Here is a 24,018-nt window from a genome sequence, read left to right on the forward strand (position 1 = left end):
TTCTTTCCCATTAAGTTGTCAAGGGTCATATGGGTATAGAAAGCACTTAACCACTGTACTGGATTAGATAGTGTCCCCCAAATTCATGTCTATCCAGATCCTCAAAATGTGACCTTACTGGGAAACAGGGTCTTTGCAGATGTAATTAGTTAAGATGAGGTCATACTGGATTAGGAAGGCCCGGAATCCAGTAACTGGTGTCCTTATAAGAAGGCCATGTGAGGACACAGAGATACACAGGGGACAATGCCATGTTAAGACAGAGGCACATATTGGAGGGATGGATCTACAAGTCAAGGAATGCCAAGGATTGCTGGCAACCAGCAGAAGCTAGGAAGCATGAAATAAATCCTCCCTCAGCACCTCCAAAAGGAGCCAACTCTGCCAATAACTGATTTTGGACTTCTAACCAACAAAACTATAAGAGAATAAATTTCTGTTGTCTATATATGACAGCTGGAACTGTTGTGGACATCTTGCAACCGTGATGGGACAAGCCTGAGGAGCAAACCAATTCTCTGAGAATGGCAGAGCAAAAATATGGAAAGAGCCTGGGCTTTTAATAACACTGTCAAGCCACTGAACTAATTAACCTTATAATCACTCTACCCTTAGTTCTCTTATTATATAAGATAACAAATTCCCTTAATCCTTAAGCTTTAGTTGGGTCTTTTGGCTCTTTGCAGCTGAAATCATCCTAACTGATAAGCCTCCCCTGGTATAAATACAGAAGGGCAATACTTTAGCTTTGTTTCATGTTAACTAGACTTTCGTGCATTATTCTAAAAGCTTAACCACTGGGATGAAAAGATGAGCAGAATAGAAACTTTGTATGAAAAGGGGAAAATCTCTTACACAAAATAACCTGAGGAGAGAAGAGATTATCTATCTTCAGCACAGTGTTTTTGTGCAGATAACAATGACATCAGTGGTCTTGAATTATTTAATACTTTGTTCCACAGTGTCATTTATGAGCAATGTCTTTTGTAGTTCAGGATTAGCAACATCTTAAGTTTGCACTTCATTTACCTTGCCACATAGCTTTCAATCATGTATTTTTTCCATATTGGCTATGCTTCAATTTCCCTTTTCAATTTGGTAAAACTCTTCTTTGTTGAACCTGAGCAAAATACAACAGAATATATGCAAAATACAAAAGTAGAGAAAATGGAAATAAATAAACAGCCACCCCCACATAAATAATCCATGGTCTAAAACGTTGGTCTTGCTATACAAAAAGTTAAAGCAAGTAAAAAAAAAAAAAATGAAGCCAAAATGACAAGCAAACTATGGCAATAAAACTTGTGAACAGTTCTATGAGATGAAAAAATATATATAAAATATATTTAAAAGTATTTCTTTCTGAGGTAAAGCTGTTAGGACATTAATGGGCTTGGTGAATGAGTTTAGATGTTGAGTAGAAGCTTGAAATAGTACCAGGGAAAAGCATAGTTCAGCAGCAAGGGCTGGAAAACTAGAAAGAATAGGTAATATGGAGCCAAGGAGAAAGATGAGATCATAAAAAGCAGTCTGTTTAAGGTTCAGGCCTGAGATTGGTATAATTAAAGTGAAAATTTTCCATTTCAGTGGCTGGAAGTATGTTGAAATGAATTTTGATAAAACTCACCATTCAAACTTTATGAATATAACTCCATAATTGCTACCTATCCATTATATAGACTGTACCCACGAAAATCTGCTGGCTGAATTAGTCGTGACTCATTGGTATGTTTTTAGAACATTGAGATATATTGGTTGCATGAACATTTCAGGCAGTTTTGTTCAAATGTACCTCAGTCAGAATCAGAATACTTCAGCAGTTTCTCCCATTTCTAATTAAGCATTAAAACATTACAAACCATTTAAAACATTTCATAAAATAGACATTAGTCAATTATGGTTTGTTAATTGCAAAGGAATTTAGCAATAGCCTAACCAAGACAGTTGTTGGCACTGTTTTCAGTGTTAATGATACTCCCCTTAAATAGAAATAAATATTGACGTGGTTACTTATTCACTTGCTCAACATTTATCATCATCACTCTGTGCAAAGCCCTATAGCAGGCCATGTGGGAAATTCAGATGAATCAGGCAAGAATTCTCCCCATTCTGATATCACAGTTAATTTGAGAAGATAAAACATGTACACAAAGGACTATAACATAAGATAGGAAGTGGTAAATGCTAAAGGGATGTGGACATAAAATTCAAGGAGAGTGAGAGTATATTGCTATCAGAGAGGTACAGGGAAGGATTTGTGGAGAAAGTGCATTGATGCTGAATTCATTCCTTCTTTCAAGAAAAATCTACTGGAAAGATCCCAGCCCTCACAGAAAGTGCAATCCAACGGGGAAGACCGGTGACCAGTAAATAAAGATTTGAGAGTGGTGAAATCAAGAAATAGAAATAGGGCCAATGTGGTCAGTGTAATGAGAAAAGGGGGAAGTGATAGGGATGAAGTCAAAGGGGTAGGTGGGATAAAATCACGTAAGACCATGTAGGCCATAGGAGGGAGTTTGGATGTCACTCTCAGTGCTTTGGGAAGCCATTAAATGGTTAATCAGGAGAGTAACATGATCTGATTCGCATTTTTTAAAAGTTCACTTTTAAAAATGGCTTTAAAAATTTCCACCATGGCTGCATGGTGGAAAAGGGATTGTCAGGAGGTAAGAGTGGGAGCAGAAGCACCTCTCAGGAGGCAACGGAAAGAGTCTAGGTAAGAGATCATGTTAACAGATTCCAATGGTAGCCAGAGGGCTAGAGAGAAGTGGACACTTTCAAGATCAATTGTGAAGATAGAGCCAAAACAACTTCCTGATGGATTGGGTATGAAATGTAAGGGGAATAAAGGAATTAAAGGTGCTTCCTAGGCTTTTGGCTTATGAATGGTGTTGACATTTATTGGAATTGAGAAGGCCTGAAGAAGGAGTGGGGCTGAGGGGAAAGCTGAACAAGAGTTCTCATTTGACCCTGTTAAGTCTGAGATACCTGTTGGACATTCAAGTGGAAATATCAAGTAGACAGTTACATACACAAATCTGGAGCTCAATGGAGGCATAAGGGCTGAGGCTATAGATTGTGAATCATTAGCATTTAGATAGTATTTAAAACCATGGATCTAGATATGATCAATAGGGAGGAAGTATTGATAAAGTAGAACAGAGACCTAGGACCAAGCCCTGAATAACGTTTTGATAGGCAGAGATGAGAAGGGGATTTAACAGAAAGGAATAAAGTGAACAAAAGCTTAGAAACAGGAAAGTGCTTAGCAGCAATGGGGAAGCAGGGTAATCCATTTAGGGAGAGCCTATAATAGATATCAAGTCCTAGATTTGGTTCAAAGGCTTGAGTGGAGAACCATGGAAGGTTTTAAATATGTGGAGTGATTCTGCTCCTGATAGTGTGAGAGTAGCTCCTCTGTGACCACTCTTCTCTAAGTAACAACTATAAACCCTGGACAAGATTTTTTAAAAAATCTTCCTGAAGACACTGGAGAGCAAACAAAAACAGGAAGGTACTAGAGGGGCTCAACACTTGAAGAACAGTGTCAACTCTTTGTCAGTTTCTCATATTTATTTTACAGCTTTTTTCCTGAAGGGAAGTCCCAGTCTTCACCAAGAAGGACTACTAAATCCACAGTCTTGGATGAAGAACCAGAGGACAGAGTTTGGAGTGAGGTTATGGGGAGGGGTGGTGGAACTCTATGAACAGAGAGAGACAGAAAGGGGATAATTTAAGCTCTGTATTTAAATTTTGCCTAATCTCTGGCTGATCTTGGAAGTACATGTATACAGGGCAGACTCCAAGAAGTCCAGGTAAGGTTTTAAAAAAAACTGAACTTAGATTTCAGCTGCTGCCCACCACGGGGGAGACAGTTTGGAATTTGAGCTCAGCGAAGCTTAACTGCCTGCAAAAACAAACAAAAAGTTCCTTTGGAAGAACTGAACAGAATCCAGACTCTCTAAAACATGTAATTTACAATATCCAGGATACAACCCCAAATTATTAGACATGTGAATAAATAGGAAAACATGACCCATACTCAAGAGAAAAAAAACAATCAATGGAGAGAATCAATGGAGATGATTCAAATGTTGAAATAAGAAGACATAAGGAAAACACACTTGTAATGACTAAAGCTGAGGAGTGAACTCATCACTCTGTAACTTGAAGCATGAATCTTAAATCAGTGTATGAGGTTAATCTGAGGATGCAGAGATCAGAGAACAGTAAGGAAATTTTGATGAATGAATAGTTCTATAGATATAAAGTGAGGAAATATGGCAAAAATAACTGAAAAATATCATCTGACTGACTAAAGGAAGAATTGGGAGGAATCAGAAATGACACTGAGGTCTCAAGTATGGTTAACTGAAAGAATGGCAGTACCACAAACAGAAATAGAAACATCAAATGGAAGTTATAAGGCTTTAATATTGGATGACAAATTCAGCTTTCACAGTATTGAGTTTGAAGTATTAACATGATATCCAGATGGAGTATCCAACATGGAGTTCCAAATTCAAGATAGAGCTGTGCAAAAGATCAGAGTCAAAGCTGGGGAGAATGAGTTGGAGCCATTCAATATGGAAAGAATCATTGAAATCCCTATGACAATTGGATTAGATCACCAAAGAAGAATGCATATAGTTAAAAGAGAAATAATATATATTAGTTATCTATTGCTGCATAGCAAATCAAAAATGCTTAAGACAACCATTGATCTAGCTCACAATTCTGTGAGTTAGCAATTTGGGCTGGGTTCAGCTGGACATTTATACTGGTTTCTTGTGGGCTTACTCATATATCTGCCAGTATAGCTACCAAGTCAACTTTGCTGACAGTTGAGGAGTTATGTCGAAATGGATTTTGATAAAATTCACCATTCAAACTGTGTGAGTATGACTCCATAATTGCTACCTATCCATTATATAGAATGTACCTCTTTCAGGCCTCATCTGAGATGGCTCCTCTCTGCTCCATATGCTCTCTCATCCCCTAATAGTCTAACTGGGCTTGTTCATCTAGGTTCCAAGAGAGCAAACAGATGTGTGTAAGACCTCTTCAGCTTCAGACTTGGAACTAGTACCACATCGCTTCCATCTCATTCTATTGGCCAAAGTTGGCCATAAGGCTATTCCAGATTCAAGTAGAAGGAAAATAAACTCCGTACTTTGATGGGAGAAACTGCAAAGTCATATCACAAAGGGGCATGGATACAGAAAAGGGAATAATTTATGGACATTTTGCAATCTACCACATCATCAAAGAACTTTGGATTTGCATATCCATGTTCATAGCAGCATTATTCACAGTAGCCATGAAGTGAAAGCAACCCTAACTGTCCATCGACAGAAAAATGGATTAACAAATTTTGATGTATATATATGTAGTGGAATATTATTTGGCCTTAAAAAGGAAGGCAATTTATGCATGCTACACAGGGATGAACCTTGAGAACATTATGCTAAGTGAAATGAGCCACCACAAAAAAGACAAATACAATATGATTCCACTTATATAAGGATCTATAATAGTAAAACTCACAGAAACAGAAAGTAGAATGGTGGTGGCCAGAGAGGAGAGGGGAAATGGGGGTAGTTGTTTAACAGGTCAGAGTTTCAGTTTTGCAAGATGAAAAAGTTCTGGAGATTAGTTGCACAATAATGTGAATATACTTAACACTACTGAACTATACACTTTAAAATGGATAAGATGGTCAATTTTATGTTTGTTATCACAAACATAACTTTTTTTTTCCAGAAGATAGGACTTTGAACATAACCCATATTTAGGGGAAAGAAGGAAAAAGAGAACTGAGGGAAACAAATTTTGCCCAGTGCAGAACTAATGGAAACCTATCTAGCAAGTGGAATTTGAAAAATTTTCAAATTTTCAAAAATCTTCTATCTTTAAGGACCATTGCCAGACAAAGGGTTCTAGAATTTAACCTTTCCTCAGTGGAGCAAAGAGGAGAGCAATCTCGTCACCTGGCTCTCTTTGCTCCAGGATTCTAGAGTTCACATGACTTGTCCAATTATCCCAGCTTACGGTAGCACGGTGGAAATTCCAACCCCAGACTCACTCCTTTTTTCTGTCATGCCAGCCCTATCCTCTGATCCTGGACCTCAATTCTAGTCTCTTGGCTTCACATCACATAGATTATTCCCTATTAATTATACAATTTGCCTCCAATACTTCTCAGAACCACAGCCCCGCCTTGCTCCCAGAAAGCAGACATCCCCAGGAGAGTGATACATACCTGGACTGGTTCTAAAGTTCTACTGCAGTCAGAGATTTGTTTGCTGTGGGCTGTCCTTTTGCTGCCAGAGAAGAGACAACCCTTCTGCCATCCCAGATTTCCACATTTGCCTGGTTCTGCCTTGCTCTCTGCTTCCTCACTCATTATACTCAGGGTGTCTTGTGGCCAGGCCTGGAGTCCTTCTCTCTCGAAGCTGCTGCAGATGTTACAGTCAGGGAAATGGGCTGAAATCCCATTGGGATACCAAAATTTAGTAAAATTTTAAAACCACCAAATTCCATCCATAATCAAATTTTCATGATTATCTCAAAAATATATTTACACAAATGGGACCTAATTAAACTTAAAAGCTTTTACACAGCAAAGGAAACCATAAGCAAAATGAAAAGATAACCTAAAGAATGGGAGAAAATATTTGCAAATGATGCAACCAACAAGGAATTAATTTCCAAACTATAAAAGCAGCTTATACAGTCCAATTAAAAAAAACAATTAAAAAATGGGTAGAAGACTTAAATAGACATTTCTCCAAAGAAGACATACAAATGGCCAACAGACACATGAAAAGATGCTAAACATCACTAATTGTTAGAGAAATGAAAATCAAAACTACAGTGAGGTATCACCTCACAATGGTCAGAATGACCATCATCAAAAAGTCTATAAATAATAAATGCTGGAGAGGGTGTAGAGAAAAGGGAACCCTCCTACATTGTTGGTGAGAATGTAAATTGGTGCAGCCATTATGGAAAACAGTATAGAGGTTCCTTAAAAAACTAAAAATAGACTTATTGTATGATCCAGCAATTCCACTCCTGGGCATATATCCAGAAAAGATGAAAACTCTAATTCGAAAAGATACATGCACCCCAGTGTTCATAGCAACACTATTTACAATAGCCAAGACATGGAAGCAAACTAAATGCCCATCAACAGACGAATACACACACACACACACACACACACACACACACACACACACACACACACACACACACACACACTGGAATATTACTCAGCCATAAAAAAGAATGAAATAATGCCATTTGCAGGAACATGGATGGACCTAGAGATAATCATACTAAGTGAAGTAAGTCAGATAAAGACAAATATCATATGCTGTCACTTAAATGTGGAATCTAAAAAGGTGATAGAAATGAACTTATTTACAAAGCAGAAATAGACTCACAGACATAGAAAACAAACTTATGGTTTCCCAAAGGGGAAAGTGTGGGAGGGCTAAATTAGGAATTTGGGATTAACAGATACACACTACTATATATAAAATAAACAACAAGGACCTACTTTATAGCACAGGGAATTATATTCAATGTCTTGTAATAACCTATAATGGAAAAGAATCTGAAAGTGAATATATATATATATACACATATACATGTGTATATATATATATATGTATGTATATATATATATATATATATATATAACTGAATCACTTTGCTGTACACGTGAAACATTGTAAATCAACTGTAATTCAATAAAAAATACATTTTTACAATTGGTTTGTCCAAATTGGGATCCAAACACATTCCATCTGGTTGCCTCTTTTAATATAAAGCATTGTTCCCTCCCCCTTTGGATTCATTCCATGACTTATTATAGAAACCAAATCAACTAAACCTGAAGAATATATCACATTCTATATATTTGCCTACTTGCTTGCTTCTGGTGTCACTTAATTCCTTGCTCTAGCCCCCTTTCCCAAAAAAACCCAGAAGTTAGCTCTGGAGCAGCACTGTCCAATAGAACTCTCTGCCACAGTGGAAATGTTCTATCTTGTGCACTGATTCTGTAGCCACGAACCACAAGTGAAAACTGACACTTGAAATGTAGTTAGTAGGCCTTAAAAACTGAATTTAAAAATTTTGTTTTACTTAATTTAAATTTAAATAGGCGCATGTGACAAGTGGCTACCATATTAGACAGCATAGCTCTAGAGGCCTAATTGGACTGCATCTCAGGGTTTTGGAAAGAATACTTCATAGGTGGTATTATATGCTTCCTATTGCATGGCTTAAGAGGCTTAGAGTGCTTGGTTGGCTCACCTTTTTTGATGCTAAGATTGATCATTGAGTCCATGTGGTGCCAGCCTGATCCTTTCAATTTCAAGTTCTCCATCCACCAGAACACCACCTCTGTAATGGCTTTGTTCATTTACAGTTGTTGCCTGAATCAGTTCTTTCATTATGATTTTCAAAATGGCGCTTTTCTGAGTCTATCATTCCTTCTGCAGAATTCTTCTGTAAAGAACTTTCATCAACTAATATATGGTTGGCCTGAAATACAGTTTATACAAGAAAAGGCACAATAAACCCTTAATTATTTTTCTTTTATTGCCATTAATGACTGGAGAAAAAGGAAGGTGTCTTGCATCTATGCTCAGGGGCAGGAATTTTATCCTGAGGTAACGAAAGCCAGTGTGGGTTTTCAGCAGGGGATAAACAAGATGAGATTTTCATTTTATGAAGCAATCTTTGGCCATAGTGTGGAGAACAGGTAGAAGTCAGGGAGGTTCTCAAGGGAGCTGTCATAATACAGGCCAGGTATGGTGAACTCTAGTGGAAGAGTCGGGTAGAGTAGAAGGGTTTGACAGAATCCAGATTAGAAAGCAGAATCAATAAAATCTAGCTGTCAAATAAGGTAGGGGGCAGGGGCCAGAGGGAGTGCAGTCGGATGACAGGATAAACCCTTGGCTTCTAATTAGGTGAACTAAGTTGATGATACTGCCACAAACCACCTTGAGAAATACCAGAAGAGAAGTAGAGAGAAGTTACTTTCTAGATGAAAAACCAAATCAGCCCAAGCACAGACCTCCCAAACAGAAGGAAAGATTTAGGATGCTACGGCATATTTTTTTTTCACTTCAGTCTAATAAATAATAATGAGTGCATAGTAAACAAGGGGGAAACTGCTCGTATAGAATCATGTGGATTCCAGTGATGTATAAATAAAAATCAGGGATTATTTTTGTTAGCAGTAAGTGTTTAACCTGAAGAAATTAAATTCTAAATATTTCAAATTCCTTCCTATCATTTTTTGCCCTATTGCTTACAGAGATGTACTTACTATTTTAGGAAATCCTTAATAGTAGATGCAGTGTTTTCAGAAGTAAAAATGCCATGCAAGTGTATAAACAAAAACCTCCGTGTGGTGTTAGTTTGCTAGGACTCCCATACGAAGCACCACAAACTGGGTGGCTTAAAACAACAGAAAATTATTGCTTACAATTCTAGGGGCTAGAAGTCCAAAATCAAGGTGGCAGCAGGGCCATGCTCCCTCTGAACCTTGTAGGAGAATCCTCGCCTCTTCCTAGCTTCCAGTGGTTTGCCAACAATCTTTGGCTTGTAGATGTATTATTTCAGTCCTCTCTCTGTCTTTACACGGCATTCTCCCTGTCTTCACATGGCCATCTTCTTATAAGGTAAACAGTCATATTGCACTAGGGGCCCACTCAACTCAAGTATGACCTCATCTTAACTAATTATATCTACAATGACCCAGTTTCCAAATAAAGTCGCTTTCTGGGGTACTGGGTTTTAGGGCTTCAACATATCATTGTCGGGGTGAAGCAGGCAGAATTCAACCTGTAACAGTGGTCTAAAGACCCGTGATGAACTATGCAAAGGAAAGTATTCATTTGAAAACTATCTCCTTTAGCATCCATTCAAAAGTCTTATATTGCTCTTTGGAGAAACTGAAACTTATTTTCATTTTTATCAAAATGATATTCACAGAATCTTGCTGTCTCCAACAAGGTGAAATAAAATAAAGAATAAGATAGCGACATGACATGCAGGTATATTTAATAAGGATACTTTTAAGTACTTATTTGACTGTATCTTATGGTACGTTTTCCTCAAGCATTTTCCTGAAAAAGCATTCATTCTTTATCAGAATAAAACACTAACTTTTGCTAACAATACGTATTGTTAGAAAGAAACAAGGTAATATATGTAAACCATTTAACAGTTTGCCAAGTACTCAATAGCTGTTAGCTGTCTATTAATATGTATTTGGTATTTTTAGGATTGCAGCAATGATTAAAGAGTTTAATATACATGAAACACTTATAATAGTGCCTGACACATAGTATTACTAAATAAATGTCCCAAACTGCCAATGCTACTTCTAATTGGTTTGTTAACTGGCTTACACATAAACTCAACATTTGCATATAGTTTCTCTCAGTGGGGTTTCTTTAAATTTCATTTAACCTATAAAATTCATCCCTTATTTACTAGGCAATTGTAAGTTATTTAAATTTGATTTATTTTTAATAAAGGAATTCCTTAATATTTATACCTCCCCAAAATATTTATTTTATTTACTAGTTACTAGGGACATGACTTGAAAAATAAGCTACTGAACTCATAATTAATGTGTTTTTTGATGAAAATGTACTTCATTGACAAATATGGCATTATTAATCCACAACCAGTTTTTCCAGCAACAGACCTAGTTTGACACTGCCTCATTCACACGATTTTTCACACATTTTTGTGATTAAAGCTGCAGATTTCCCAAGCATATTGATCTGAGGTTCAGTTGGTGATCAAGGAACAGAGTTCCATTTTATGCCATAGCTTTCCCCAAAGTCACTTCCCCAGCTGAGGTCTGGTTATAGATTGGTCTTAAATGCAAGTCGCTAAAAAAGTTAGGATATTTTTAAAAGTATCTTTTCTAGCTGCAGGCTCAAATCTAACATTCAAAAGCACAAATATAAACTTAAAAATAAAAAACGTAACCATAATAACAGCCATGTTCTAAAACATCAGTTCCATAAAGTTTTGGGGTTTTATTTTTGTTTGGTTTGGTTTTTTTCAGAGTGATGAGTAGGAACTGGTGGTTCTTGGGTTTTTGCTTCAGAATGGTTTGTGGACTGAAAAAAAATTGAGAACCACTGCTCTAAGCAACCAAACAAAATTGATAGTTATAAAATGGGAATGTTTATCCTCTGAAGGGGTACTTCACACTGCGAGTTTTGGTTAATGTTAAAGCAGCTGTGTTAGTATCAGTTTGAAAATATAATTCTAATGTATTATCTCCCTCATATGAATTAGTATTTATAAACAAGAACATTTAGTGGAGCTTTTCTGTTCTAGTAAAATGAAAACTGAAGGGAAACAGTAGCTTATTAAGCTCCAAGAATGGCTTCTCAGCTCCTTGTCAAGTCTCAAAGCCCCATAATTCTTTCCCTTGAAACAACTCTGAAACAAAATGACACCTCTAAGGATTAAACATTTTGGAAACCAGTAAAAGAAAACATTAAAGCAAGTCTGACACAGACCTCTTCTCTATACCTCCCTGTTCCTCTTGTCTTCCCTGCATAAGTATGAGTCAGGTAATGTTAACTTTGAATCATACATTTGTTAGTTTCTTTTGAGCATTACGTAAACAACATTTTGATCATAGCCTATGAGGCAACTGACCTGTAATCATTTGCATTTCAACATATGTGGCTTGAAAAAGAGAACAGTAAGTTACTCTACATGCTTTTTTTTTATTTGTATTCCACAGGAAGTTACTCACAGGATCATTTTTTTGTATGATATAAGATTGCCCTAAAGAAATAGATTATACCATATTAAAATGCTCATAAGACAATTGGAAAGAAATAACTTTCCAGACTGCAGTCTTTGAATGACATTACGTATGCAGGAATACTCCCTTTCTGAAGCTGGTAACAATAGCTCCATGTACAGACTGCTTCCTATGTGGCCAGCGCTGTGCTTAATGCTTCACAGACATTATTTCCATTTAATCTTCTGCCAAATTCTATGAGGACAGTATTATTATCCTATTTTCACATGAGGAAAACAAAGCTTATTTTGCAGATATTTATTGAGCAACTACAACATGCCAGACCCTGTTCTAAGCCTTTAGGCTGAAGCTTAGAGATAGATTTAAAGGAACCAGGATTTTGGATATAGGCCTAGCTTGGCTCTTATGATCCCACACTGCCTTACTGTGAAGAATGTTAAATTAAACATTTTAAGTATTTGTATCATAGAATGTCTTCCCCTTAGTTCCTTATAGATTTTATTAGCGTCTTTCCATCACATGCAACTCTACAATCATTGAACTTTATCTCTGCAGGGGAACAGAGAGACGATCCTTAACGTTTTCCACAATTTGAATCCTCTCAAAAGGTTCAAATTGGTGTAGAAATACCTGTTGTCTCTTAAGATACGTGTCAATTGGGACAATATTCTTCATAATTTTTATTTAGGAAATTTCAAAGAAAAAACAAAATTCATACACATGAAAAATATGTCACCACGTATTTTGTTTCATTATTGTCTTAAGCAAGATAAAATTTGAGCCTGTGTTATTTCTCTTTCTCTCTGGAAAGAAATAGTTAAATAGTCTCTAGTGACGACTTTTTCTTTTTTGTATGAAAAGTAAAAATGCTTCAGAGAATGTGAAGGGAAAAACCTCTTTATCAGAGAGGCAATGATGATTACACTTTATGAGGTTTCTATAGGGATAAACCTGTATGTGATAGAGCTGTGAGTTTTGGATGTATATGAGGTAGAGATTGTGACATGAGCCATAGCTTAGTCATCTTGTAACTTTTCCAGACTGATGTAACTCCATTTTTTGAACAAATGTTATTTTGTTAAGTAAATGCCCATTTAAACTTGTATACAAAGGTTATAATTATAGCAGGAAATTGTTGAGGACAGAGGAGGTTCAATCTGGTTGTCCTGTCATACATCAGGAATGATTTCTTGGAAATCTAGTCCAGATTTTCGACTGAGGTTTGCTGTTTCCCTTTGCTGTAGTTTCAAGTAATAACTTTCCAATATTTTGGTTCTGACTGAGAGAGGTTTGTGTGTGTGTGTTGGGGGAGGGGTATAGAACCAGTAGGTAACTGAATCAGCCCTTTCTGCTGATTTTGCACCGAGGAGCCCCAAAAGACAGTGGAATGTGAAGATATCACTTAACATTGTAGGACTTGTAGGAATACATAAAAAGACTCAATGTTAAAGGAAAGTTCTAAAGCAGCACTTCCTATGGAACTATAATGCCAATCTTGACAAGCAAGCCACATATGTAAGTATACATTTTATAGTAGCCACATTAAAAAAAAAGTAAAAAAAAAAACAGGAAATGAATTTTTAAAAAATATTTTATTTAGTTCAACGTACTGAAAATATCATTTCAACTGATAGTCATTATAAAAATTATCAAGATACTTTACATCCTTTTTTTTTTTTTTTTGGTACTAAGTCTTTGAAATTTGGTGTGAATTTTACACTTACAGCACATCTCAGTTGAGAGCAGCCAACCTTATTTTAAGTGCTCAAGAGCCACGGTGCGGCTAGTGGCTACCATATTAGACTGCATAGGTGATATCTAGAGGCAGCTATTCTTTGAATAACTAAGAGTTTTCATTTCTTAAATAGGAAAAAAAAATAATCATGCTCAGGTTCCAATAAAACTCTTTTTGTTGTCACCTACAAGAAAAATCCCCCAGCCTCATTTGATTTTCCCAAATTCTCCCAGCCAGAGAGAGTGGTTGCACCGTTCTTGGGTTTAATAGATGAAATAAACGGAAAAAAGTTTATTGTTAACCAAAAGAAAAAAAATCGCTTTGCTTTCTTTCAGGCAAAAAGAATAGTGTTTTCCTAAATCATTTCACAAATACTTCTCAAGTTGATCCTATGTGCAAGACAGCTGTGCTAGTGGTAGTTTAACCCATTATTAAGTTCATTTAATGCTGAATTCCTGCAGTGTGACCACTGTTCACATTACTGTCACAAATCAATTCACTGTTTTAAGTGATTCCTTTAATTCTCAAGGTAAAAAGGAGTGAATAAAAGTTGATACTGAAATCAACTTTTCAGCATACAATTTGATTTGCTTTAAAAAGGTTAGTTCACCCTCTGAGTGGAGTAATTAGCGCTGCAGTGTTAGACACGTAATAACTCTCCTTTCAACTATGTACGGTTTTTTTTTTTGCTAAAGAAAGAGTGTTAATTGAAATAATTGATCACTGTTTGAGGGTCTAATTTACCTTAAACTAACCAAATTGACCAACTTCTTTTCGCTGTAAAGAACAGCAATGTGGCTTTGCACTATAAATGAAAGATAAATGAGGCACTTTGTTCGTAAATGCAAAACAATACACAACTCCTTATCTTCAAACTTCTGCAAGCTGGCTTCATCGTCAGGAATTACAAAGACGGTGGCTGCCAAATTAGCTGAGTTTGGAGTCCAGATTGGATGTGCAGCACTTGAATCAAGCATGTTGGGGGAGGTGACAAAATCACGAGCACAGTCCTCCCCACCCCCACCCCACAGACCACGCTGAGCCTGCCCAGATGTTGCTCAACTCTGAGCTGTCCCCCTGAGTCCAAGGCTGCGGGAGAGGGCGCGCAGCGAGTATTTCCGGCCGCCTCCTCAGGCTCCCTCAACAGATGGAGCCTCTTCAGGTGGCCACGAGGCTCCCGGGCCTCGAGCCTGTGCCCAGGGGCGCGCCGGCTAAGGCCGCAGAAAGAGCCTAACACCTGCCTCTCTCCGGCCCAACGAGAAACCTTGCACCGTCCGCGCAGACCTGGCGGGCTAGGTGTGGGGCTCTAATCTCATCATCACACCTGCGTTAGAGTGGAAGGCGAGGGCTCTCCGGGTGTCTGGGTCCGGGGACGATGAAAGGAAGCTGTTAAAAGGCGTGCAAAGGAGCGCAGCGGGGGACGCGCTGTGGTCGCCGGGCGTGGGAGGATCGGGAAGCCTGCGCCGAGGCCTGGGGGGCGGGGGGGATGAAGGCACTGGCCGGCCTGGAGATTTCCCTTTACTTTTTTCTTTCTCCTTGTAGTGCGGTTAGCCAATGGCTGCAGTAGCTTTCCACTCAGCCTGGCGACTTTTACACAATTCTGCCCCGGCGCACTGAGCTCGCCATGGCACCTGGCGCGGAGAACACCGGGTCGGACCCCCCCCCCCCGGGGCCCACTCCAGATGCCCAGGCCTCTCCCCTCAAGCTCTCCCTATCCTCTTGCGCTCCGTCGCCGACTGGGAATTGGGTTTCCTTACCCGAGGGCTTCCCTATCTTGGGCAGGAGGAATTAGAACCCCTCCCACTCTCCCCTCCTCCACCCACTGCCAGCCCGATTTTTAATCTAATCTTTCATTTAAAGTCAACAGAAGAGCAGGAACCCCGAGCTCCGGCCAACAAGATATTTTTAAATAATTCCCCAACCTCTGCCGAGGGGGGAGATTTAAAGAACCTCATTGTTTTCTCCGTGAAGATTTAATCAGCAGGGAGCCGAGAGGGGGGTCGCTTTGAGGGTCGAGGCTGAAGCCTGAGAGCTCTGCGGACTTGGGGCGGCGAGGGTGGGGTGGGGTCCGACTCATGCAAGACGAATTAATTCCAAATATTAAAAACATAACACAAGAGCGTCAATTTGGAGAGCCTTGAATCAAACCGAGAGCCGAAACGCCAGGATCTCCGGGGCACGGAGCCTTCCCTGTCCCCGTCGTGGGGGGTTGGGGGGGCAGGTAAATGCCCATCGTGTGACCCTGGAGAGGCTGGGTCCTGAGCCATTACGGGATGTGTCCATAGACTCGGCGCACCCACATGCACCCACGATAGAGTCAAGCCGAAAAGGCACCCCAGGAAAAGACACCTCCCCAGATCCTTGGCACTGTACGGCGCCCCCTGCGCCTCGCCCATGTCCCTCCCCAGCTGGGCGGGGACCACTGTTCTCTACATCCCCGAGGAGCCTTCGACCTGCTTGGACTCGTGGCAGTTAGAAACTCCCAGCCTTTCACACCTCTTTCCTTTCTCCTCTTTCCTCCACCTTCCGCCGACGCCCCCAGATCTCTCGGGCTCGCCCTTCCTGAAAGTAGGCGAGGCCCAGAAGCTGAGACTGGGGCGAGGAAGGAGGGAGGAGCCGAGCGCGGCGGCCGGGGGCGTGTCTTCCCAGGCCCCGCCCCCGGGTGCGCGCGTCGGTGGCGGCGGCGGCCGAGCCTCGCTCTGAGAGACAGGTATCGCTTAGGCGCCATGTTGTGAGCGGAAGTGGGGGAGCGCGCGGGGGCTGCTGTTCTGCTGGGAGCGGGCGCGGGAACCGGCGGGGGGGGCGGAGCTGTACTCCCGGCGGCGGAAGGAGGCGAGGAAGAAAGGGGCGAGACCGGGTGCCCGGCAGCGGCGCGAGGCTCTCGCTTGGCGCGCGGGCGTCTCCAGCCGGGCGCGCGGCGTTCGAGGGTCGGTGTCGGCGCCGAGCCCTCTCCCGGGCAGCTGCAGCTGCTGCCGCCGCTGCTGCCGTGGGGCTCGGGCGGCGACGGAGCGGGGCCGGCCGCGGGGCGGGCGGGGAGGGAGGAGGCGGTGAAGGCGGCGGGCCGGGGGGGGGAAGATGCCGCTGGCGCAGCTGGCGGACCCGTGGCAGAAGATGGCTGTGGAGAGCCCGTCCGACAGCGCGGAGGTGAGTGCAGCCGGGCGGCGGGGGCCGGCGCGCCCCCTCCCCTCGCCCCCGCTGGTTCGCGCCCCTCCCGGGAGCTAGCCCTTCGGCCCGTTCCTCTGCCGCTCGCGTCTCCCCTCGGTCAGGGATTCCAGTTTGGGTAGTTGAGGTTGGTCTGTTTGTCCTTCTGTTCCGCCCGCCCGCACCCTCCCCTCTACTCCCTGGCTCGGGGGGCTGTAGTGTGGTGGCGCGTGGGGTTTGGAGTGGGCGCCGGGGCTTTACAAGAAGCCGATTCCCATCAACTTTGCGTGGGGGGAGCGGGAGGCGGAGCGGGAGCCGGCGAGGAGTTGGGAAGTTTGGCCCTGCCTGGCCGGGGGCTTCCCTGGACCCTGGTGACTTTGGGGGATGCTGGAGGGGTATGGATTAGGTTCACCGGGGAGCGGGGACTCTCGAGTCCGGCCGGGGGAGGGGGTTGCTTTGAGGCGCGGGGCGCAGGAACAGCCCAGGGCAGGAGTGGCGACCTGTGGGGGTTTTCGGGTAAGGGGTGCAGGACAGCCAAGGGTTTTTGCCTCCCCCTCATCTGCCGCAGCGCTTTCTGCTGCTGCAAAGGAGAAAGTGGAAGCCTGAGGTCCTCCCCTGCCCCCCTTCGCCCCGTTTCTGAGGTCATTGAGCTCGAGGACCCCGTCCGTGCGAGTTTAACTTGAGTTTCCTGTCCATGGAGGTGAGAGGGTGATATTCAAGGAGATGAGCCGCCGCGGTGAAGGGCTTTCTGAATTTCCTTGCCCGAGATTCGATGACCGTCCCCGAGATATCCATCCGAGTGCCCCAGACCCAAACAGTATACCCAAACAGAGCAGAACCGAATTTCCCCGGCTCTTTGCAGCCGCCCCTGTCCCAGAACCAACTCGGGGTCTGCGAAAATAATCCAGACAAGACCCATTCCAGGGCATCAGCGCTCCTCTCCGGAGTGGAAAATCAGTTCCTGATGGTGGCGCGTCTGTGATTCTTCCTTCTTGACTTTTTGCCGTCTACTATCCCCACAGCGGACTTTGGGGGATTACAGGATGATAGGCTGCGTGTGTGTAATAGTTACTGAGTGAGTGACCCCATTTCTGGAAAGCATGACTGAAGCGCGGGGGTGGAATGAGGCAGGCTCTGATGAGTGGTGTACTTGGCGGCCGCCGCTGCCCTGCCGGCCTCCGCAGCGTGAGAGGTGGATAGGGTTACTGGTTACGTCAGTAAGACCGAGGCTCGGTTAGATCTGAGATGCGGGACACTTGCCTTCTCGAGTATAATGGAGGGGGAGGGGGGCGAGGATCAGGTCAAATCGCTTTTCGCTTTTTTCCTAGTCACCTCCATTGCTGTATAAAATGTTTACTTGCTATCCTGAACGCCAGCAGAGTTGTAGTAGTGCTTGCGGTTGGTGCTTAGTATTTTGCGACTTGGATCATATTTTTAAAACCTAAAACGAAACGCCGCTCTTCAATAGAAAAGACGTTGATAGATGTTACCTAAAAAATTTTTTTTAAGGAAACCATGTTTTTAAGTCTGGCAGAGTTAACGAGAATTTCATCTCAAATTGTTAGTCTAATACTGTAAATCTTTAATAAGAAAATAAAATTTAGGGTGTTTAATCATCTTTTGAATGGATAGTGTGAAAAATCGTGTGCCCAGGGCTCTTTTCATTCATTTTTTTCCCCCAGAAAAAATTTTGTATCAAAGAATATAGCTAAAAGATTAATACAGTACATTCTTAAAGTGCCGACCTTGTGGAAAGAAATTGAGTTTGCTTTGAGCCTCATTTTTTAGATGCAAACGTTAACATTTGCAACTCATAATCAGTCCACATTTCTGCTTGGCACTTACCAACTTGTGAAAAAAAAAATTTAAAATTCCACCTGATCCTTTTTCTAAGTAGCATGCCTTTGGATAAGGAAAGCACAAAACTGATACTTACTTAGCACTTACTATAAGCCAAATACTGTGCTACATGCTATTTCATTTTATCCTTCCCGTAACCCAACAGAGTAGGATTATGGTCCCCATTGTTACAGATTGAGAAACTGAATCTGAAGTTAAGGGCACAATGATTATAAATAGTAAATGGCAGAGCCATAATTCAAAGCCAGGTGGATATAATTCATATTCTTTGCTTTATATTAGTGTAGTTCTTCAAGTCTTTTATGGAAGAAATCAGAGTATTAGTAAATAAGCTGGTAATTAGAGGTCATGTATTTCTCAAAAACAGTTATGGTATTATAAGACATCTCATGTGTTAAAGCCTAGTTAATTACAGTTACTGTTATGGTTTCCAGAACCTGGCAGATAAGTTTCCACAGTTTGCCATTTTCAAAGAATTTTCTTGATATTCTGGCATAAGATATGTCAGTCAGAGCCAGTGTTGCCTAGATGTATTAAAATTAGATTTTAACAAATTGCCTTTAGATATTTTATTGCCTTTGGTTGTTCAGCTGTTTCAAATAAATTACTTCTGATGCAAATTTGGAAATATTGAAGCCAGTAAGAAAAAGGTAGAGAGTTTTCATTCAGGAGTCTAATATTGCACTTAATATTATGCTTACTAATATGCCATCTCCTCTCCAGTAAATTCCTATGAGAGTAATTTTATTTTAGTAAAGTAAAATAGTCAATTGAATTAAAAACACCAAAATGTTTCTCTTCAAGCTAAAAGATTTCAGGATTGCTTTCTATAGGAATTTACATTTATAGTCTCATTCTTAGTAGACTGTGAACTCTTGAAAACAGAGACTTTTTTTTTCTCTGTGTCCTCAGCACTTAACACAACGCCTGGTACATACATGTTATGGACCCACTAGATGTCCGCTGAATAAATTATGAAGGTCAGGAATAGGGTAATTATCAATCTTAGTCTGTTCTTATCATTATAATCTTACATTGAAATATGAACAGTCTTAAAAGACCAGAGTACCTCACCAAAAGTAAAGGCTGTTTCTTCATTCCTTTACATGTCTTCTTGACCTCACGTGGGTCTCATGGTGCTCAAAACAAAAAAACCCTTGTTGTTGAACTTAAACATGGGTCAGAACATGATAGGCTGGAACTATGCTGAGTGTTTAAAAAAAGCAAATTTAGGATAATAAAGAAAGTACAATGTAAGCAAAATCAAGGTTGTTACAAAATTAAAAACATAAAAGCTTCTTAAATAGTCCAGGTGAATTCAGAACTCTTCAGTGAGTTATTTAAAGATGCTGGTATGTTTCTGAATATTTGACTGTTTAGGAAATGGATATCATGAGATTATGGCTATTTTGTTCTAGAAATTCCTTGCCGCTGCTGTCAGGGACATTCATTGGCTCATAAGCCTGACCTAAAGTAACAGTTTTTCTCAATTTCAGTAAAGATAAATTGTAGTAAACCTAAATGTGAACCATTTTCAAAAATAATAAAAATTATGGAGGTTCTTTTTGCTTCATAAAAATGAGTTGTATAAAAATAGCCGCCTTGAATTCCTTTAAATAACAAGTACTCATAATGCATTGAAAAATAATAACTGTATAAATATCTTCTTTATAAAAAATAAGACCTTTGTTTTGGAAACCATTTTCAGTGGGTGTGCATCCGTTTTTAACCTCAAAGATGATACTGGATTCTGTACTAGTTCCACTAAATCAATAATAGGTTTCTTATATTTCATCTGTAGGGAAAACATTCTATTAAAGTATGGTCGTTGATTTTGAAAAATGTTTTATTAAGTTTCTTTTCCTTTTCCTGTTTCATTTTTACCACCTTTCAGGTTTTTTCTTTCCCCCAAGTGAAGATCTGAGGAGAGGACAGGTATTGTTACATGTCAACTGTCGAGTAACTGTGACACATTATTGAACACTTTGTTGTTTTTGGTGATTATGATATCACATACCAGTTTTTGTTAAACTCAAACTTAGGAAAGTTTGCTTTATTTTGGCAGTTTGATCCCATACTAATGGGGCTGATCCAAAATGTGAAACTTGTTTGGTACATTTAAATTTTAAGATAAAGAGAGAAACTTGTGTAATTAAAGAAGCGAGTATAGGCAGACTTTTTCTTTTCATTAGTATGCTTGTGGAAATCACAATGAGTGTATCCTATTTTTGTATAAGAAGAGTGGCATAATTGGGATGTACACTCTTGACCAAGGACATGACATTCATTAAATTATAGAATGATAAAAATATAGATCATTTATCAGAAGTCTGAATTGCAGAAGAGTTGTTATAAAGATTTTTTAAAATTTTACCATCCACTAAAAAATTCATACCACTGTGATCATTGGCAAGATTTGCTCTAGAGTTCCATGCTCAAGAACATGTGATCTGCCAGACTGTGAATGATGGGTGATGTCAAGTGGCTCACTTCATCCAATGCAGATTGGATGCTTTAAACCCAGGGGTTCAGATTAGGTGAACAACAGTGACATGTTGGTGGTTTCTTGGTAATGCATGAGTGTAATGGTGCTCAGTTGTTTATGTGTTTTGATGAATAACAAGTTTTAAAGTATTGGAATGCACTTGAGCAAATGTGTATATTACACATCTCATTCTCCAGTTTACATAATAGAAAGAATAAACAAGCAATTGCATTTTAATACTTGGCATTAGATGTCCCCCGCCCCCTGCCCCCCCACCGCTTTCACAGTTGATGAAACCAAACCAGATAGCATAGAAGCAAAGATAAAACAACTATAAATGTTAATTGTTAAGTAAAATGTGCCAAGTTAACAAAACAAACACAAATATACTATATACATTTTATAAGACATGATAAAATGTATCTGTATAGGACATAACTATCATTTAGTACATTTGGCCTATTTGAAGCGAATACATTAGTTACTAGCAATTAAACATTTGTTTTACTTATTCCACTTTGTGGGATAATTTAGATGTATGGCAAAGTGTTAGAGAACATCAGCTTTGGAGCCATGAAAATTTGTATTTGAGTCCTGGCTCTGCCACTTAATATCTTTGTAATCTTATGCAAGTTATTTAATGTCTCTTTGCTTCAATGTCCTAATCTGTAAAATAGGCGTGAAAATAATATCTATCTCATGGGATTGTGGTGAGAATTAAATGATAATATATGTAAAGCACTTGCTTCGCTACAAGGTTTAAGTGTTTAATAAACAATAGTTAAAGTGAACCATCTCTAACAGAACTCTCTTAGGAAGTTCTGTGTTTTTCTCCTCTGGGGTAATTATTTCAGAATCAAATGGAACAATTAAAAATGATTTTTTGATTGATCTGTTTAAGCAGAGCCATTATAGCATCTGAATATAATTGTAAGGGTAAGGTGAACAGAAATGTCTTAAATCTTGTCCTTTTTTGTATTGTTCCCCTTTTTAATATTGTCGTTAAGGGGAGAGGGAACAGGTAAAGAACATTTTAAAGAATATGTGTGGAAGAAGGAAGAAAGGAAAGTATGTTCACATTTCAGCATTGCTCAAATTGGAAGCACTCTCACAATGTTGTTTAATTTGCAGTGTTTTCCTTAGTGATATATAAGATAATAGTGTACATGATGGTGTCTTATAATCAATGAAATATATCAACCTATATGTCAATCTCTTAAAGGGAACGTGTCCCTGAAGAAATGGATAAAGTCAATATATAGCATCAATAGGTGGAATTTTAACTTACTTTCTAAAAAGTACCAAAACAAAATGTGCACACCTTTTTATATTTTAAGATTGTTTCTGGTAATTTCATTTTTTAGGGACAGAAATTAATATGGCACACCTCCCTCCCCATTTATAGAAACACATTTGTTTTGATTGTTTGATGTTCAGGACATATCTGTTCCCCAACAACCATTTCTCCTCGCCAAAATAAAAAAAAAAAAAACCCAAAGGAGTATGGCATAATAATAAATTTGGGGATTGTGGAGTTAAAAGAGATTTGACCAGTGTCTTTACTATGTAACTTCTTAGAACTTCTAAGATGATGCTGTACATGATGAATCTGCAAAAAGGAAATAGCTCACAGCATTTGAGACTTGATGTCAGCATCCCTTTTTCATGAACCATCCATCTATTGAAGTCTCAAAGGACACAAGTGCCTTGCAGAACACGGTTTTGGAAAGTCTGGTAACTACAGTAACATAATCCAGTATTGCCTAGAAATGAGCTGTTACGTTTAATTGACTGTAGCAAGGCTTTTTTTCCCTTTAACTGTCGAGTTTTTGTTTCACTTTGAATTGAAATCTTTCTAAATTAATTTGATTAACAATTTTTCATCTTAATACTGGGCTAAAAATTTAAATACAGTAGTTTAAGTAAAAGTTTAAAATAATTTAAACTTTTTTAAAATCCAGTAGTCTGAAAATTACTGGTCATATTCTACCTTAATATCAAGCTAATTGCCCCTGCTGAATGGTCCCCACATTGACTTGCTCTGTAACTTATGTCTGATATTCATAGTTTTAAGGGAGAGGGTATAGCTCAACTGGTAAAGCTGCTTGTTTAGCATGCACGAGGTCCTGGGTTCAATCTCTAGAACCTCCACCAGGAAAAAAAAAAAGTAAACATAGTTTTAAAAAACTCATTATTTGCTACTTTATGCTGCTGTCAATCTGTCTACCTTTCCCATCCTTCTTTTTTAATTAACTGCTTCAGGCTTGTAGTTACTAGAAAAGACAGCTAGGGTTAATGATATTTTGATGCAGCAGTTTTTAACTTGGGAACATTAACTTCATCTTAAAAAAATTTACCAAATAATGTAAAATAACTTCCTCACCCTTTTTCTGCTCTCTGCCCATCATATATACATACCTCTGGAGTCAGGGGTATTTGATGGGCGTATTACCTACTAACAAACAGTGATTGTATGCTTCAACATACCATAACAGAATGGCTCAATTACTGGCATTACCTACTCTGAATATTTACCGTCTTCTTTTGAAGGTGTCAGCTAGAAGGGACTGTGAATGAACTAAAGAACAGGCAGCTGCAAGACTGAAAGCTAGCCGACTGCCCCACCTGGAGTCAGCTCTCCACATTGTCTTTTGTAGTTTTTTTTTTTTTTTTAATGAAATAGTGCTAGTTACCAAATGTTAGATACCCTACATTTATATGTAAATCCAAAAGAGCTTTTATGCTTCCTGTCAGTCTTCTCTTCTGTTAGTATGACTGAGATGACGGCAATAGCATAACTTAAATCAGATTTCCCCATCTTAACTAATACTATATCCATGGTTTCTTAACATATCTTAAAAACTAATTATGTTTTATCCACCATGTCATTTGATTTTTATAGTCTTACATATGATGGTGATCTCATCTTCATATCTGACCTGGTCATCTAGATTTCTGTGAGCTTGCCTCTAA

At 39.6% G+C, this 24,018-nt stretch overlaps 1 protein-coding gene across 4 annotated transcripts in view; it reads left to right on the top strand.

The window, feature by feature from the left end:
• Window positions 1–16,248: 16,248 nt before the first annotated feature.
• The window catches only part of RPS6KA3 (ribosomal protein S6 kinase A3), a 104,240-nt gene continuing 96,470 nt past the window's right edge, over window positions 16,249–24,018 (top strand). The window contains exon 1 of one of the 4 annotated variants that reach the window (XM_031445748.2): window positions 16,249–16,269. Coding sequence is in view for 1 of the 4 variants with exons in the window: in XM_031445750.2 (XP_031301610.2) it covers window positions 16,635–16,703 (69 nt within the window). In the remaining 3 variants the exon portion in view is untranslated. Of the gene's footprint in view, window positions 16,270–16,606; window positions 16,704–22,762; window positions 22,780–24,018 lie in introns of those variants that run through there. The other 3 variants (XM_064483330.1, XM_031445750.2, XM_064483328.1) reach the window with 3 other exon arrangements.

This window comes from Camelus dromedarius, chromosome X (genome assembly GCF_036321535.1).
Source record: "Camelus dromedarius isolate mCamDro1 chromosome X, mCamDro1.pat, whole genome shotgun sequence".
Lineage (NCBI taxonomy): Eukaryota > Metazoa > Chordata > Mammalia > Artiodactyla > Camelidae > Camelus > Camelus dromedarius.